The 16,503-nt window shown below is 38.7% G+C and overlaps 1 protein-coding gene across 5 annotated transcripts in view; it reads right to left on the bottom strand.

Annotated features, from left to right (window-relative positions):
• LOC127623764 (palladin-like) overlaps positions 1 to 15,708 on the bottom strand; it is a 120,168-nt gene extending 104,460 nt beyond the window's left edge. For all 5 annotated transcript variants that reach the window (XM_052098248.1, XM_052098250.1, XM_052098251.1 and 2 more), the window contains exons 1-2: positions 15,472 to 15,708; positions 10,542 to 11,447 (exon numbers count right to left, since the gene is read on the bottom strand). In XM_052098248.1, coding sequence (XP_051954208.1) covers positions 10,542 to 11,446 — 905 coding nt within the window. In that variant the 5' untranslated portion in view covers position 11,447; positions 15,472 to 15,708. The remainder of the gene's footprint in view (positions 1 to 10,541; positions 11,448 to 15,471) is intronic.
• Between the last annotated feature and the right edge of the window lie 795 nt (positions 15,709 to 16,503).

Genomic DNA, 16,503 nt, shown 5'->3' with positions numbered 1-16,503 from the left:
CCTATAAAACTGAGATCTGGTCATCCCAAAATGATGAACCAAATTCTCAAAAGATCTCAACTATCCACTCTCATATAGGTCACAGAGTTTTGTAACCCCCCTCACAATCCACTCTGGCCAGCAGAAAGGGGACTTGCCAATACATAATCTTGGGTTCTGCCATATGCTCAAGGCAACATTTAAATAAGTGTCCGATTTAAACAATCTCAACACTTTAGTCCATACCGAGTGTAAATGCGAAATAACGGGTTGTAACTTAACTTTTCTGATTAGTTTGATAGAGAGGATTTGTAATGGCGAAATAGGGGCAAGAACTGCCTGTTCAATAACAAACCAGGGAGGGGCTCTCTCAGGTGGAAGTGACCAATGTGCCAAATGTCTGAGACTGAACGCATAGTAATAAAACAAAATCTTGGGTAGGCCTAGCCCACCTTTGTCTATCGTCCTATTTAACTTATTAAAATGCAATCTGGGATGTTTACCATTCTAAATGAAGGACTTCGTATGCTATCAAATTGCTTTAAATAAGAGAGGGGGACATCAACAGGGAGAGATCATTATTAATGTATAATGTAACTAATTTATACAAATTAATTCTAATTTGGTCAGACAAATTTGCTGGGAATAAAATCCCAAGTACTTAATTCCCTGTTTGGGCCACTGGAATGCACCCGGCTGGAAGGCCGTTACTGAACAGAACATTGTCAGAGCCAAAGCTTCGAATTTAGACCAACTGACTTTGTATGCTATTCTGTGAAGGCAAGGCATAGATCCAGTAGTATCAGAGACAAATAATAAAATATCATCTGTGTAAAGCAGAAGCTTATGCGCCACACCTCCTGCAACCACTCCAGGAAAATCATCCTTCTTTTTTACCGTGGTTAAAGGTTCCAGGGCAAGACAGAACAATAATGGCAAAGACGGCAACCCTACCGAGTGCCCCTGTTCAGAGTAAAATAATCTGAAATTAATCCATTTCTTTGTACTGCTGCTACAGGGTGTCTATAAAGTAACTTAATCCAACCAATAAATTTACTTCTGAACACATATTTCCAAACTCTTAAAAAGATAATCCCATTCTACCATATCATACCAAGTGAGATGGCAGCGACCAGAGACTGATAATTCGCTACTGACCACATGATATTGATGAAACACCTAATATATTTAGAAGAGCTACGGCCCGAATAAACCCCACCTGATCATGTATAAGAGATGTCATAACCTTACTTAATCAGTTAGCCAAATTTTTTTACAAAATTTTGACATCTAGTTGAATCAGGAAGTTTGGACGATAACTTTTACACTCACTTGGATCTTTGTCCTGTTTAAGAATCAGACTGATTCGGGCTTGTGTCATAGTTGGAGGAAGCTTTCCATTCTTTAATGATTCAGTATAAACTCCTAACAAAAGTGGAGCCAGTTCTGTAGCATAGGATCTAAAAGATTCTGCGGCAAAACCATCTGGCCCCAGAGCCTTGCCAGTAGGTAGGGACTTAATTAACTTGTCAAGCTCCTCCAAGGTTATCTCAGGCTACGTCTACATTAATCCGGATACATGTGAAAACTGCGTTTTCATATCAGAACGCTCTCTGTCCACACTAACATTTTCAAGCATTTTCCAAAAGTTGCTCGTCCACATTGAAACATATGTAAATGCTTAAATCGTGTCACAACGCATGTGGAAAATGCCTGCTGCATTTGTCTTCATGTTTTGTCGCCGGACACCATTTATGAGGAAACTTCCCTTCACCTTTGAAGGAATGCAATGTGAAGGTTGTACAAAGTGACATTTATTTTTTAACAGTGAGCTGACTCACTCTCTGTCTTCAAAAAAAGGCTAAAAACACATCTTTTCCAAGAGCACTTCACCAGTCACAAAAAAATAAATAAAAAAATGACAAATTTGTTGCAAAACTTTGTAGTATGGCACTTTTCATACAAATGTCTCCTTAATGTTATTCCTCTTTTGTAAGTCAATTAGGATATAAGCGTCTGCCAAATGAATAAACGCTATCAAAGTAAGTATCAGGCACAAAAGTGCCGCTATAACACAGGCCGCCATCTTGATAGTTTTGGTTGGATAGATCACATGACAAAAAAAATGCATCATCGTTTTCCAAAGAATCCATTTTCACAGTCCACAGTACAACGCGAAAATGGCGTTTTCAAATGTATATACTTTGGAGTGTGTTTTCAAAAAGCTCAGTTTTCGCCGACAAAAACGCCATCTCAGTGTGGACGTAAGGCCAAAATGGAGAGAAAAATATTTGTGTGGACTAGGCCTCAGAATCAATTTAGGGAATTCTAGTGGTTTCACAAAGTTTCTAATATCCTCATCAGTGAAATGTGACGTGGAATTATAAAGATCAAGATAGAACTCTTTAAAAGCATTATGAGATAGCTGAGATAAAAATTTCTCCACCAGCCTCAGCACTTTTAATATTCCCTTCCAACTCCACATGTTTTCTTGCTTTAGATTTTTTGGTGAATGACGCATACTGTATGATCCGGACCCTAAGATCCGCTTTAAGTGCCTCCCAAGCCACGCCCACAGAGGATACTGAGGACCAGTTGGTCTCCATGTAAACATAAATTTTAGCCTTTAACATTTGTTGAAAATGTTTCAAAAGGGATACATTAAAATGCCAACTATGTGATTTCTTTTTCACCGTATGTGGCAACACCTCTAAACTCACCAGGGCATGATCTGAGACTAAGATGTTTCCAATTGAGCAATGAAATGAGGGACTCTAGAATAAATGTTATGGACTGATGAAAAAAATTTATAGTCCCTACCAGATGGGTTCAAAGTCTCCAAATATTTGTAAGACATTTACACATCCTGTGAAGCATCAGTGTTGCTCTAGGGGGCTTACACACTTTTGCTTCACTATGATCAAGGACTGTGTCCATCAAAAGATTAAAGTCTCCACCCAATATTATTTCATGAGGGGTGCCAGCAGCTTGCAACATCACGCCAAGATCTATAAAAAAGCCCAGGTCATCAGAATTAGGTGCTTATATATTAGCCAAAATCAACCTTTGCCCCTGAATGTCTGCTAAAATATTAATGACTCTTCCTAATTTATGATTAATCTGTTTGAGACATTTGAATGGTAGAAGTTTATGTATCAATGTAATAACTCCTCTGTTCTTACTTGAGACAGCACAAAAGAAAAAATGCCCACCCCATATCTTCCAAAATTGTTCAGCTTCCTGCAGCGAAAGATGCATTTCTTGAAGAAACACTATATCATATTTCTAAAGTTTAAATAACCTTCCTACTTTTTATGGGGTGCTTCAACCCATTCACATTCTATGTGGAGAGAGATAGTACACTCATATTAACATTTGATATATTAGAAAAAATAGATTGTGTATCAAAAACAATATTATAAAGACCACATTCAAACATTAGTGTAACAATCAAACCCCAGACCTCCCCCCACACTAAACAACCAGAAAAAAAACAAATGCGAGCATTTACCTCACGCATGACAGTGCCAACCGGCGTCCATCCCTCTAAACTCAACCAGTCCATGTATGCCTATGAGAGACCCCATGACAACTTTGCCATCGGATTGCCTGAACCAGCACCAAAAAAAATATATTTTTAAAATTAATATTCAGTAAGCCGGACCATTAGGCCGATAAATGAAGGCACAAAAGACCCACTCACTCCAATGTCTTGCAAGAGATGTTCCACAAAACAAACTCCAGGCCACAGGAGGCATAAGCTACAAAAACTTGGAGATGTATCCACAAGCTGTCCCAAATAAATTATATTACACAAATCAAACTCCAGCTGCTAGGCGGAACCAGCACAAAAAGAAACATAGAAAGCGCCCAGCTTCTTCGGGCCAGTCGAGCGTATTTTCAGTGAGACAGGCCCACTAAACAACAAAATGAAAATCACCATATGGCTTACTCACTCCAATGTTTTTATGAAGGACAGGGTTTGCTGTAGGCATGTAAATCTCTATGGCCATCCTTAACATCTATTCTCAGTTAGGAAAGATCAGAGCATACCCGATCTTCTGTTTATGTAAGAGAGTCTTGCATTCCTTGAATAGATCACGTTTCTCTCTTGTCAAATTCGCAAAGTCTGGGAACAAGAAAATGCTGTGGTTTTTCCAAGAAAGCTTTCCTTTACTCCTTGCCTCACATAACACAAGATCTTTATCAGATGATCTCAGAAATTTGGCCAGAATTGATTGGGGCCTGTCTCCCTCAGCGGATATGCTAGCCGGGTCTCTGTGAGCTCGCTCGATTTCCAGTTTATGGCCCATTATGTCAAGCAGACTAGCAGACTAGGAATTTCACCATATCTCTGCCTTCTTCATGCTCAGGAATTCCACCAATTCCTAAAAAGAGTTGTTTCATAGATTACGATTCTCCAAATCCTCCAGTTTTTCCTAAATGCACTGCAAGTCTGTCGAATTAGTCGAATAAGCAGATTAGCAGCTAATTCCTTCTCCGATGACTCCAGATAATCAATCCGTTTCTTGAAGTAACCAACTCAAAGAATTTTGCCTCAATGGAAGTGATAGATTGATGTATTACAGCCAAATCCTCAGAGCCTGCAACGATTTTCATCAGCATCACAGACATGCTGGACACCTGACGTTGAATTTCTCCTGCCGCACCATCAAATTGAGTCCCTGGTCTGCGGTCCTGACAGAGGTATCTGCTTGAGCACTTAAGTGTTATTAATGTCTCCAGAGCCCGAGGAGTTTGAATTCTTTGACATATTGGCTTCATAAAATAGTTAAGAATCAGGGTGTATCGAAATTGGTTTATGACATCAAAAGTATTAAAAACAAGCAAAGTGCGCAGAGCTCGCCGTTCACACGTCGCATGGCGTCTCGTGGCTCTCCATTAATACATCTTTAACATTGAAAGTTGTATACATGAACATTATACTAGAACATTAATAAAACAAAACTATATTTTATCAAATTTAATCAGCTATAAATTGCTCATTATATATATATATATTTTTTATCTCAGTAACATGACTTTAAAACATCCTTATTCAGTAATCACAAATGACTGAAAAAGTAATGGAAAGTCATGGAAATTCATTATCAGAAGGTATAGGAACCCTGATGACACTTTGTTCATTCATCCCTGGAGAGAAAAATTGCTTTGTTGATGCCATCAGCACCAGACTTAATCTATGTCTGTGTGGCAGCAGGGGTGTGATAGAGCATTAGTCCGGATAGAGAGAAAGTGATAAGGGTGCACAGACCTGAGCACTATAATGTATAACACCTGTTTCTGATTGCAGTAAGTATGTGGGAGAGCGATATAAGGAGGAACCACCCCAGAAGTGAGGAGAGAGAGCCCTGCACATGCACCCGCTGAGGCTGTGTGATTGTTAAATCTGAAAAGCTATTTATCTTCTGAGTGTTAAAATAAAACCGTTTGAGATGAAGTTTCCATCCTCTGCTTCCTCCTTGGCAACATACACAGAACCTTCTTACAGTGTGCTACACCTCTTATACTCTAGATATCTACCTGTCGGCTTGTTCTCTGTGCTCTCTCTCTCTCTCTCTCTTTTGAACATCTACAGTACATATTCGCTAAGAAGGTGGAGAAAATGGAGAGCGTAAAGCTGTGTGGAAAGTGTCAAGTCATGGCATAGCCCACATTCCTGAGCCTGGCTCCTCAATGCCGGCCCGAGGACTATTTATATTTCTGTTGGAGAGGGAGAAGGATAAGGCTTTGCATTTCCAGCATGCAACCACCATGTCCATGAAGTCCAAGTGTATCTCCGTCTTCTTTCATTATGCAACACCTCATGGGCAAAAATCCCTGTTCACTGTTGCCCCCTCCAGCTCGTCTTCAAACCGCCTGTTGCTGGGTTGGGAAAGTGTGTGCTGTGCTGATCAGTCTCTCAAGATTCTCGCAAAATTCAGCGTTTATGCAGTCTATACTCTATAACACAGTGTTTCTCAAATATTCCAACTCTAATCAATTCGATCAAAAATCAAAACAAGTCAAAAATGTTCCACCTAATATTTTCAGCATTGTGCAAATCTCTTTGAACAAAATTTTAAAGGGATATTTCACCCAAAAAATTAAGATTCTCTCATAATTTATTCAACTTCATGCCATCCCAGATGTGTATGACTTTCTTCAGTCTGTAGAATACAAACAAAGTTTTTTTCAGAAAAATATTTCAGCTCTATAGGTCATTTAAATGCAAGTGAATGGTGGCCAGACCTTTGAAGCCCCCTAAAAGCAGATAAAGGCAACATTAAAGTAATCCATTCGGCTCCAGTGGTTTAATCAATGTCTTGTGTAGTGATCCTGTCGGTTTTGGTGAGAATAGACCAAATTGTAACTACTTTTTCACTCTACATCCTGAAGTTGGGAAGGGACACACTGTAAATAAGGACTTAAAATTTCTTTAAATAGCCAATAGGCATTAGTTAAATACATCGCAGCCATGAATAATGATTTGCTGTTTGCTATTGCTAGTCAGAGACAGGTGGAATGGGGAAGGGACATTATCATTCTAGAGAGCATTTTACTGGACAAAAATTTGATTGAAAGCAAGATGAGTCATCAGTATTTCAGGTCCATTGTTTCCAATTAAGAGACTGTATATATTAATGTGTACAACTGCATATGGATTGCCTCAAAGCCTACAGACAGTGACAATATAGCTACAAAACACACTGTAATTCTGTGATATTTTTCTGAAATGCTACCACTAATTTCCAGTTGTGGTCTCAGTGGACACTATGTCCACACAATGTGGAAAATTCCTCTTATGTACCAGTTGCACCATCAAGGAAATCTGTAAACCTACACATGCACATACTTAGTTGCCTATTCATTGTTGATCCACTCTCAAATTGTTATCTCAGCCCCCTGGGTTCTCTGTTTAGTGCCACTGTGTGTGTTTGAGGTATACAGGTATACATGAAATTGCCACTGCTAGATCTGCTCTAGATATTTCAGTTTAGACCATTTTCAAAATCGTTATTAGTTAGCCAGCCAAAATTTCCATGTTGGCTAACTAGCTTAAATTCCTATTAAGTAGAGCCATTGCAAAAAGGTCACGAATTGTATTCCTGTGGATAAAATTTGATATTTTTTTTAAATTGATGACATCATCTGCAGGAATCATTCAGAAATTCCACAGTATTGAGGAGTCACATCCTCTGAGGAGGACTCAGTTTGGTGCATTGGCTTGCAAAAGGGTCTCTAAAAATAGCATCTTTTTGTTACTTCACTTTCCAGTATTGGCAAGAAAAATATATAACATTCCTGAATCATCAAGCAACAGTGGCCCCATACCTTTCTCCCAAGCAAATAAAAGTGATCTCATTCACACAGAAAAATAAAAGAAAATAGATTTTACAAGTGTACTTTTAGTCTAATACTTTATTTTAATTATATATTAATATAATTATACATATTATACACTCTGCACCCATCTACTGAGGTTCTTCAACTTGGAAACTAACATTCCTTGCATTTGAACATAATATTTACGGGCAAATTGGCGTTATTTCTTTTTACATTTCCGTTGAAGCAAAGAATTGTGGGTTGTGAGTACCTACTGTAGCGTCTGGAGGAATCAATGGACTAATCATTCTGAATAACAAAGAACCCACTGTTAAAACTCCCCTAATCACTGAAATAGCGCCAACTAGTCTCCACAGCACAATGCGCTATTAACAAAGAGACACTCCAGCTATTGACAAGCCCCTTTCCCATGTGACTCACCTCACACCGCGTGCTTTACCATGTGAGAAACGCCATGTGAGACTTTGAACGTAAAAATGTGTGTGTGTGTGTGTGTCTTTCAGTTAAAACCTAGAAATGTTTATTCTTAAGGAAATATGCGTAATCCCTGTGTATTTCTGATGAGAGATCAAAACTAGTTGAAATTTGTTTAGTTGTGTAGTAAAACTCTGAGGCCATATATTTAATAGCCTAAGAGTGTATATCCACTTTTAAGTGTACCAAATACACGTTTCTTGGTATCAAATTAAACCTTACGACTTGTCCTAGCTGAATATAAATATAAGATTACCTTAGAATTGTATTCTGCTATGTTTTACCATCTTTTGAGTTGTTCAAGCCAAAGCCGGATCCGGTCATGCAAATGAGCCTTGACGGGACAAAGGGACCATCTCATGCCCAAAATAAGGGAGACTTTTACGACCTCCAAAGGAATGTGCAGAGATTGCTGATTCTCACTTAATTCTTACTGAGAAGGAGAAATGAACCCTTTTAATCCTATATATTCTATATATATATATATATCCATGTGATAAATGTATTGACATGTATCTAATGTTCCATCTCATGATTTCCCTTTATGTTGTTTGGTCTATGTTTTCTTGCAAACTCTAATGGGTTAATGTTTCAGACTTTGCATACTATGGTTAACTGAAATCATATGTGTGGCACATTTGGTCTCTATAACTTGGTATTTTGAAGATCAAAATGACTGTGTACATGATATGTCGATAACAACAACATATTAGTATTACAAGAATATGTCCTAGTTTCTTCATTGGCTACCACCCCTCCAGGGTGCACACCAAGGAGCACCCTTAGAACAAAGAGCAATAAACCAAATTCCCGCCTGGAAATTCCACCCTTCTTATTGGTCGAGCCAATGAGAGGTGGGACACGTTTTCTAAGGTTATAAATTGCATCCACACTGGCCCTTCGCTCTCTTATATCTTCTCCTCTTCTTGGCTGCTCCCAACTCCCAGCTTACCTCATCTCTCCTCCCTTCCCCTTGGACAACCCCCCCCCGGCACCCCTCTCTCTTCTCTTCTGCTGAACGTCGAACTTCTCGGAACAACCCTTCAACTCTCTCTCCACGCCACGGAGATGCGACATCCACGCAGCCTTGCTCAGCCACACATAGGTCCATTTTTGCAAGTATTATTCCATTGAAATTCAAATGCATCACAGTGTGTAATTTCCTTGCTGGCTCCAAAGGGTTAATTGTTGAAATAAGCTTGCCATACCTCTAATAATTCTTTACTTTCCCTTACTGTGTTTATTTTGTTTATTTTATGTTTATTATATGTTAAATGTTTGTTAAGTTTGTGATATATCCTAGTTCTTTGTATTAAACCCAATTATACGCTTGGTTGTCTGTGTGTGTTGGTCATAAAACAAAGCCTCTTTAATGTGCGATTTTAAGCTACGAGCTGATATTATCAAAGTAAGTTAACGTGCTTTGATGAGTAAGCTCATAACTAAGAATAAACCTTCTGGAGAATTGATCAAGATAATTTAGCAAAGTGGTTCACTGGACGAACTGACTGGTTGCGGTAGCCTACGGGTCAATTCCATTGAGGGTTTATTAAAATTAATATAGCCTGTCTGCATATAATGTATATTCCTAATTAATTATAATTCGTTGTGTTTAATTATCTATATATATTTGAAGCAGACTCTTGGACTATATAAGCCCTTTTTTCATTAATTAATTGTACATTCCCCAAACCTGACCTGGATATCCTACACTACGATGCATCCCCCGAAATCCCGTGACAGAAGGTTGCGTTCCAATGCTGCATTTGAAGTGTCCTATTCGCTTTTCTGAAATGAGACAGCCTCTGACGTATGCGGCCGACATGCGACCTCCGGAGGACACAGCCTTCCAAACGAGAAACAAGCGTCATCTCCCATCAGATAAGACATTTTTCATTTGCTCATATGTTTATCTCCCTTTGTGGTGCAACTGGAAGCTAGTTGCGTTAGAGGCGTGGGAGACCGGGGTTGGGATTCACGTTCGCATAATCAGTGATGAGTGCGATCAGGAGGTTGCATTTTTCCCTCTAACATATACCATTTTTTCTCCACTGATGGTTAGGTTTAGGTTTGGGTTGTAGGGTACAGTTTCTAAAATATGCATTCATCTTCACTGTATTACTGCCTGTACAGGTGATAAATACTCGCTTCATAACTTTGGAGCTCCTCCCTGGACATTTCACCTGAAAAATTTAGCTCACAGTTGCCCATATGACCAACAACAGTTATTGCATTGGCCAATGGGGGCAGTGTTTTGAATTTCAGTAAGCACAGACTGATTTTAGCTAAATAAAAGTCAGCCAACAGTTTCAGATTTCACTGTGAGACCACGTACGAGAAAATCAACAAAAGTCCCTAAAAAACTTTTCCTAATAAAATGTAATACAGTTGCCTCTTTCACCTTTGTATTTTTGACAGTACAACAGTAAACCAGACCACAAATAACCCAACTAAAATGCTAGTATTCCACAAATGCTTTGATAAATATATTAAAGGGGGCACATAGGAAAAATTATTCTATGCAAAGGAATAAGTATCTTGGCAGCACTTTACTGTTCATTAAGTCTTTCTTTAAGTCGGGACTATCAGTTTGTCAATCAATGCAAGATGGGGGAGTGTTCAGGAAACCTGTTTTAAAATGAATCAATGTTTTAGCGATTTTGTTTCATGCCATCAGTAACACAGAAATTACACAATTTAGCTGTAAACTTTTGAATAGCTTAAAACCATAGTTATCATACCTGACTAGTGGAAGGGGGTTCCCTGTCACCCGGCATTCTAGACGTATTGGGCTACCCTCTGCCACCTCCTGGCTCTTCAGTTTCTGGATGAATTGTGGAGGAGCCATGGGTCCATCTAGACTAACCCCTCGCCCCTGATGTTCAGCCATATCTGAATCAGCCTGGCCCTGGTGTGTGTCTTCCTGCTGGGGCTCTAAGGAAGAGGAAGATGACGAAGGTTGTTGAGCCTGCTGTGCGGCCAGTCGGTGGCTCCTTGGAGACAGGTAACAACTGTCAGTTGAGGAGGAGTCTTCATCACCTTGGTGATCCACACGTGTGGAGCCTTTGAAGATGGAAGAGAGCTCCTCAATGAAGGTGGCAGCCCGGCTACAGAACTCAGTAGCCGAAGCAGCTCGTTCATTCAGCTCCAAGCCTCTGTGAACTAACCGGGGCCGGTCCTGCTTATATACTGGTGCAATGGATTTTTGGCAGACAAACTTTTCAGGTGATTCAAGGGCAGTACTCTGATTGGAGGAGACTTTACCTGATGCAATGTCAGCTGACTGGGAAATTTGAGTTAGTGCAGAATCTGGAAGTGTGTGGTCTTTGGCTTCTGAGAAAAGAGGGATGTGCTCTGTGGGGGCTGGTGGTTGATCAAAGTCATTTGGGTCACCTGCATCACTCATGGCCTCCCGGGCCAGGTCCAGACTGCGGCTGATCTCATCTTGGCTCAAAAAAGCAGAAAGTTCTGGAATGTCCCCATCCCCAAGCTCTAGCTCATCCATAGAGTCCAAGAAAAATTCACCTTCAAGAGATGCCCCTGAAAGCACACCCCCAGCCCCCTCCAGAGACATACTTCCTGGAGGACACGCCTCTTTTATCAGGAGAGAGAGGGGGAGTGTGGCATTCCAGCCTCCGTTCTGCATCCTGCAACACACAAATACATAAAAAACACAATGAAAAAAGCTAATTCACACACAATATTAAAAGGCCTGATAAGCTGCTCTTATGCATATGATAAACTGCTCTCTGTGCTTATACAGTGGGGGTTCCAAAGTTGAAGTCCACATTAATCATTTGAATTTCAAACTGGAAACAAAGTTGTAGGATTTTGAAAAATGTAACATTAAAAAAATTTGATGACAACATGAAGAAAAAGACTTTTAAGATTTTGCATTATTACTAGATCATTCATCGAATAAGCACAATTGTTTTTATTTACCACCATGTTAACCATGTTGTTTAATTTCTTCCATTGAAGCACACAAAATGTTATTTGGGACATTCTCAAAACATAATGGGATAACAGATGCTCAGGTTTTGCACCACCTTGTGGAGTCCATTGCCATCTTGAGTGCATGCTGGCATTAAAACAAAAGTGGGACATTCTTAAATTCATGGTCATTTTTCAATTCAACTCTTCACTCAAATTGTCATGCTGATTTGTATATTTGTAATAATAATAATCATTATAATAACGTAATCAAACCTTATAAAAATAAGTCAGAAATGTAGCCCAAAGGACAAGCCATCTTTATGTTATGCACAACACTCATATGCTCAAAATACAAGTGTAAACACATCCAGAGATGGATTATGGGCAGTTGTTGTAGGATGACTCAGGCTGGAATACTTTGGGCACAGCTGTCCGGCATTAACAAAAGCTCATCATGAGGTTCAACAAGTCATATTGTAAGTGCCATTTAACCCTTCTGCTCCCTTTATCAATCATATTCCCTCCATTTTCATGCTGTTCTTCACTATTCCCCTTCAATCTCTATATAATATTCCAATATTTCTCAATAGTGCTTCTGGAGACCCCCTGGCACTGTACATTTCAGGTGTCTGCCAATTCAAGTCATGGAGCTAGCCTCTATTGAGCAAGTGAGTTAAATGAGGAAGACATCCAAAATATGCAGTGGAGGGCCCCCATGATCTGAAAAAACAAACAAACCTATTTTTAATTCTGCTTTAGTAGCATTTTCTGTGTGACAGTTGAACTAGGAAAGGGAACTTATTGAACCTCTTAACTTCTTTAATTTATTTCATTTCAGGTATAGTGGGGTTAAAGATTATAAATGTGGGTTTATTATTTATATGGGTTTAGTTCTTGGATTTGTATTATTTTTATGAAGGATGATTGTAAAATAAAGAAATGTTATGACAAACTGATTACACCATTTTTAAGATTCAGCACTATTTCTATACCTTACCAAAATAAGACAATTTGTGATATTGCATGTCGTCATTAAAGCAAATGGTGAAAATGCCAAATACTAAGAAATTATACAAATTATATTCTTAGGATTAGGAACATTTTAATATGTTCAATGAAATTGTACTGCTAAGAATATAATTTTTATATTATATTTATATTTTATACATTATATATTATATTTTATATTTTTGAGGGGAAAAGTGGTATTAATTTAGAAAAATGCCAAATACGGGGGCCTGGGTAGCTCAGCGAGTAAAGACGCTGACTACCACCCCTGGAGTAGTGAGTTTGAATCCAGGGCTTGCAGAGTGACTCCAGCCAGGTCTCCCAAGCAACCAAATTGGCCCGGTTGCTAGGGAGGGTAGAGTCATATGGGGTAACCTCCTCGTGGTCACGATTAGTGGTTCTCGCTCTCAATGCGTGGATTGCGGAGAGTAGCATGAGCCGCCACATGTTGTGAGTCTCCACGGTGTCATGCACAACGAGGCACGTGATAAGATGCGTGGATAGACGGTATCAGAAGCGGAGACAACAGAGACTTGTTCTCCGCCACCTGGATTGAGGTGAGTAACTGCGCCACCATCAGGACCTACTAAGTAGTGGACATTGGGCATTCCAAATTGGGGAGAAAAGGGGATACATTTTTTTATATATATATATATAAAGCCAAATATGTACATTTTCACAAGTGGACTTGACCTTGGAACCCCACTGTTCTTTTTTCAATAATATATATACAGATATTCTATTGACATTTATAAATGACTACTCCCTGACTCCGTTTGTGGATTTTACTTTAACTGTGAATACAGATGGGAAAAAAATTGGAATCTGACAGTGAATGATCATATTCTCAATAACCTGTGGAGAGGATCCATAATTCAAGGAAAGTGTTTGATCTGACATACCAAACATTGGCGAAACATTAATAAGAGAGTGTCAGCAACATATCAGGTCTCTGAGAATACACACCTCAATGCAGGATACGTGCAGGAGAACTGGCCAGTGTGTGTGAACAAGCAAAGCACATGTCTGAGACACGTACATGTGTTCTTGTTAACTTTATGTCTACTTTACTTCACTGTAAAGTGTATGTTTGTGCTTGTTTATTTATTATTTATGCCAATTATTTATTATCTATTAATTTATGCCAATTGTGTGCGAGCAGGCATTGTCATTGCTGACTTTAAGTAATGTTTCAGTAAAGTGACCAGGTGGTGTACAGTATTTAAAGATGTGCGAGCATGTGTGTTTATGAAAGAGATGTGACAGTGTAACTTTTTCCCCATCATGGCATCCTGGATGCCAGCTGTTGTTATTTTTAATCCTGAAGGGCTGCGTTTCACAGCAGCAAACACCTCCCAACCAAGAGTCCTTTTTTCCACATAAGCACACACACAAAACACATACAATCCTTCTATATTATTCATGTGGAAATGTTGCCTTCTATTCTGTATTGATGAATTATAGATAATGGAATATGAAAGCTAAGTGGCAGGCCAAACAATTGTGATTGACAGACTGACATGCTTAATTTTCCATGCCTGACACAAGTAGCATTTTATCAAAAAGTATTTTTCTCATGCCTTACAAAATCAAGTGAAATAGTAAACTAAACATACACTGAAACCAATTAGTGGGGTACAACCAGTAGCAGATCTAGCTTGTATGGCACCCATATGGGCTAAACCTGCTTCAGTACGCCCCAAAGTTGTTGACCTGGTTGTAAATGAGATGGCTGGTGGAGTTCATGGCTGTGTGTGCGCCCCGGGCAAGATGCCCATGTCGCCTGATGCCTAAATCTGCCACTGGGTACAACGGGGCTTCAGGCTCGACGGGGTAAAAGGCTCCTTTGATCTAATTTTCTCCCAAAACACTAAATGGCATCAAAAACAACTACAGGACTTCCCTAAATACCTGTTTGTCACTATACACTACAAAATATTTCTGATCCATGAGATCACTACGCATAATGTCGAAAGAATGATTTTGTGGTCATCTGATCTGATCTAATATTTAATTTTTTTTTACATTTTGAAAATGTATATAGTTAATGAATATCCTGGGAATTATCACATTTTTGAGACAAAACACTTAGATTCATTTGTTTAAAGAATACTTGAAATGTTATGAAATGTCAAATGTGATTGAAATGAACAAGACATTATGCACCCTTTTCTGAATTAGTTATTTTGAAAAAGCATTATCTTAATTTGTTACTCAAAAAAGCATCTTGCTCTCTCACAATTATTTGCATATTTTGAAAAATTGTGCCATATAACTATTGCCCTGTTATCTACACTATATCTATATGACCCCCCTGGGGGCCTTTTACATTAGTGAGGGAGCCGTTTAACCCAGGTGTTGGATAAAAGGCCCCCTCGCCACCTTTTAAAAAAAAAAAAATTTAAACAATTTAAAGCAACCTTGTGTTATTTCTTTTCACAAAAAATGATGTTGCTCCAACAATACTGAATTAAAAAGAAATGTATTTCTTGAATCTTGACACATTTTGTGACCAGAAAATGTTTTCCTTAAGGTGTGCCTTTTGCCCCGTTGTACCCTATTCATGGCCATTCATTTCACAATTTGATCACTGTTTTAAATCTATTTAATCAGTTGAGTTGAATTCACTGTTTTATATTAACAGAATGTAAATAATACACACAGAACCTTTTAATAATAGATAAACAAGAAAGACAATGACAAAAACACAAAAAACAGCCTTCTTACCTTCAAGTCAGATTCTGCAAACGTCCGTCACAGTCTGAAGGTTCCAGTTTTTCTGATGTCCTGTATGTCAGAAAATTTGAAAAGTATCTTTTCCCTCGCAAGGAGTTGCGAGTCTTAATCTTTCCTATTTTTTCCTGTGTCTTGCTTGTTTTGTTGAGCTGCCAATGTGCTCTATGGTGAGCCGGTTCTAGAGCTTTACGGTGGCTGCAGAGTGGCCTGCTGTCCCATCTGTCTCGAACCCTGACGCTAACTGAGCACTGCTAAATTTGGCCCCTATCTCAGGTTACACAGCAAGAAAGAGAGACACAGTGAGAGAGAGAGAGAGAGAGAGAGAGAGAGAGAGAGAGAGAGAGAGAGAGAGAGCATCAATGTGCATCAATGTGCCCATGCCACATCAAAGAAACACACATCCATAATGTTTATATCCACAAAGGCGTGTAGATGCATTTTGCAGACACACACGCATACAAAATACGGCACCAAAGTATTGTCTGATAATTGCACAAATACATGTATGTACACAAATACAGAAATCACTTGTCAAAATGCATTTGTTTTGTTCTAATTTACTGCAGTTTTAACATTATAAATTATATTGTCAGCAATAACAATTTGAGTGAAAAGTGGAATTGAAATGTACTTTTTTGTAATTTTGTGTTTGAAATACAAAATATTTACATACATTTCAGCATTTCTTAGTATTTAGTGTGCTTACAGTATGCACTCGAGCTGCCATGGACTACACAAGTTTGTGTAAAACCTGATGATCCATTTTATCCAAGCATGATCTGAGAAAGAGCATCTTGTGTGCTTCAATGACAGCAAGGGATACTGAACTTGCATTCAAGAAGTTTACTTGGTCAATGTCACAAACTTGCTTATTTGAATAGGGACCTTGAAATACCACACAATGTTAAAAAGTTTTTTTTTTTAATTCTTTTCACGTTGTAACTTTTCAAAATCCTAACCCTAAGAACATAGTTTTAACATATAAATAATATATTTTATTATAATATATTATGCTGATTTTTA

This window comes from Xyrauchen texanus, chromosome 30, assembly GCF_025860055.1.
Source record: "Xyrauchen texanus isolate HMW12.3.18 chromosome 30, RBS_HiC_50CHRs, whole genome shotgun sequence".
NCBI classification, from domain to species: Eukaryota; Metazoa; Chordata; class Actinopteri; order Cypriniformes; family Catostomidae; genus Xyrauchen; species Xyrauchen texanus.
The sequence above is the reverse complement of the archived record's forward strand: the minus strand, read 5'-3'. Positions and strand labels throughout refer to the sequence as shown.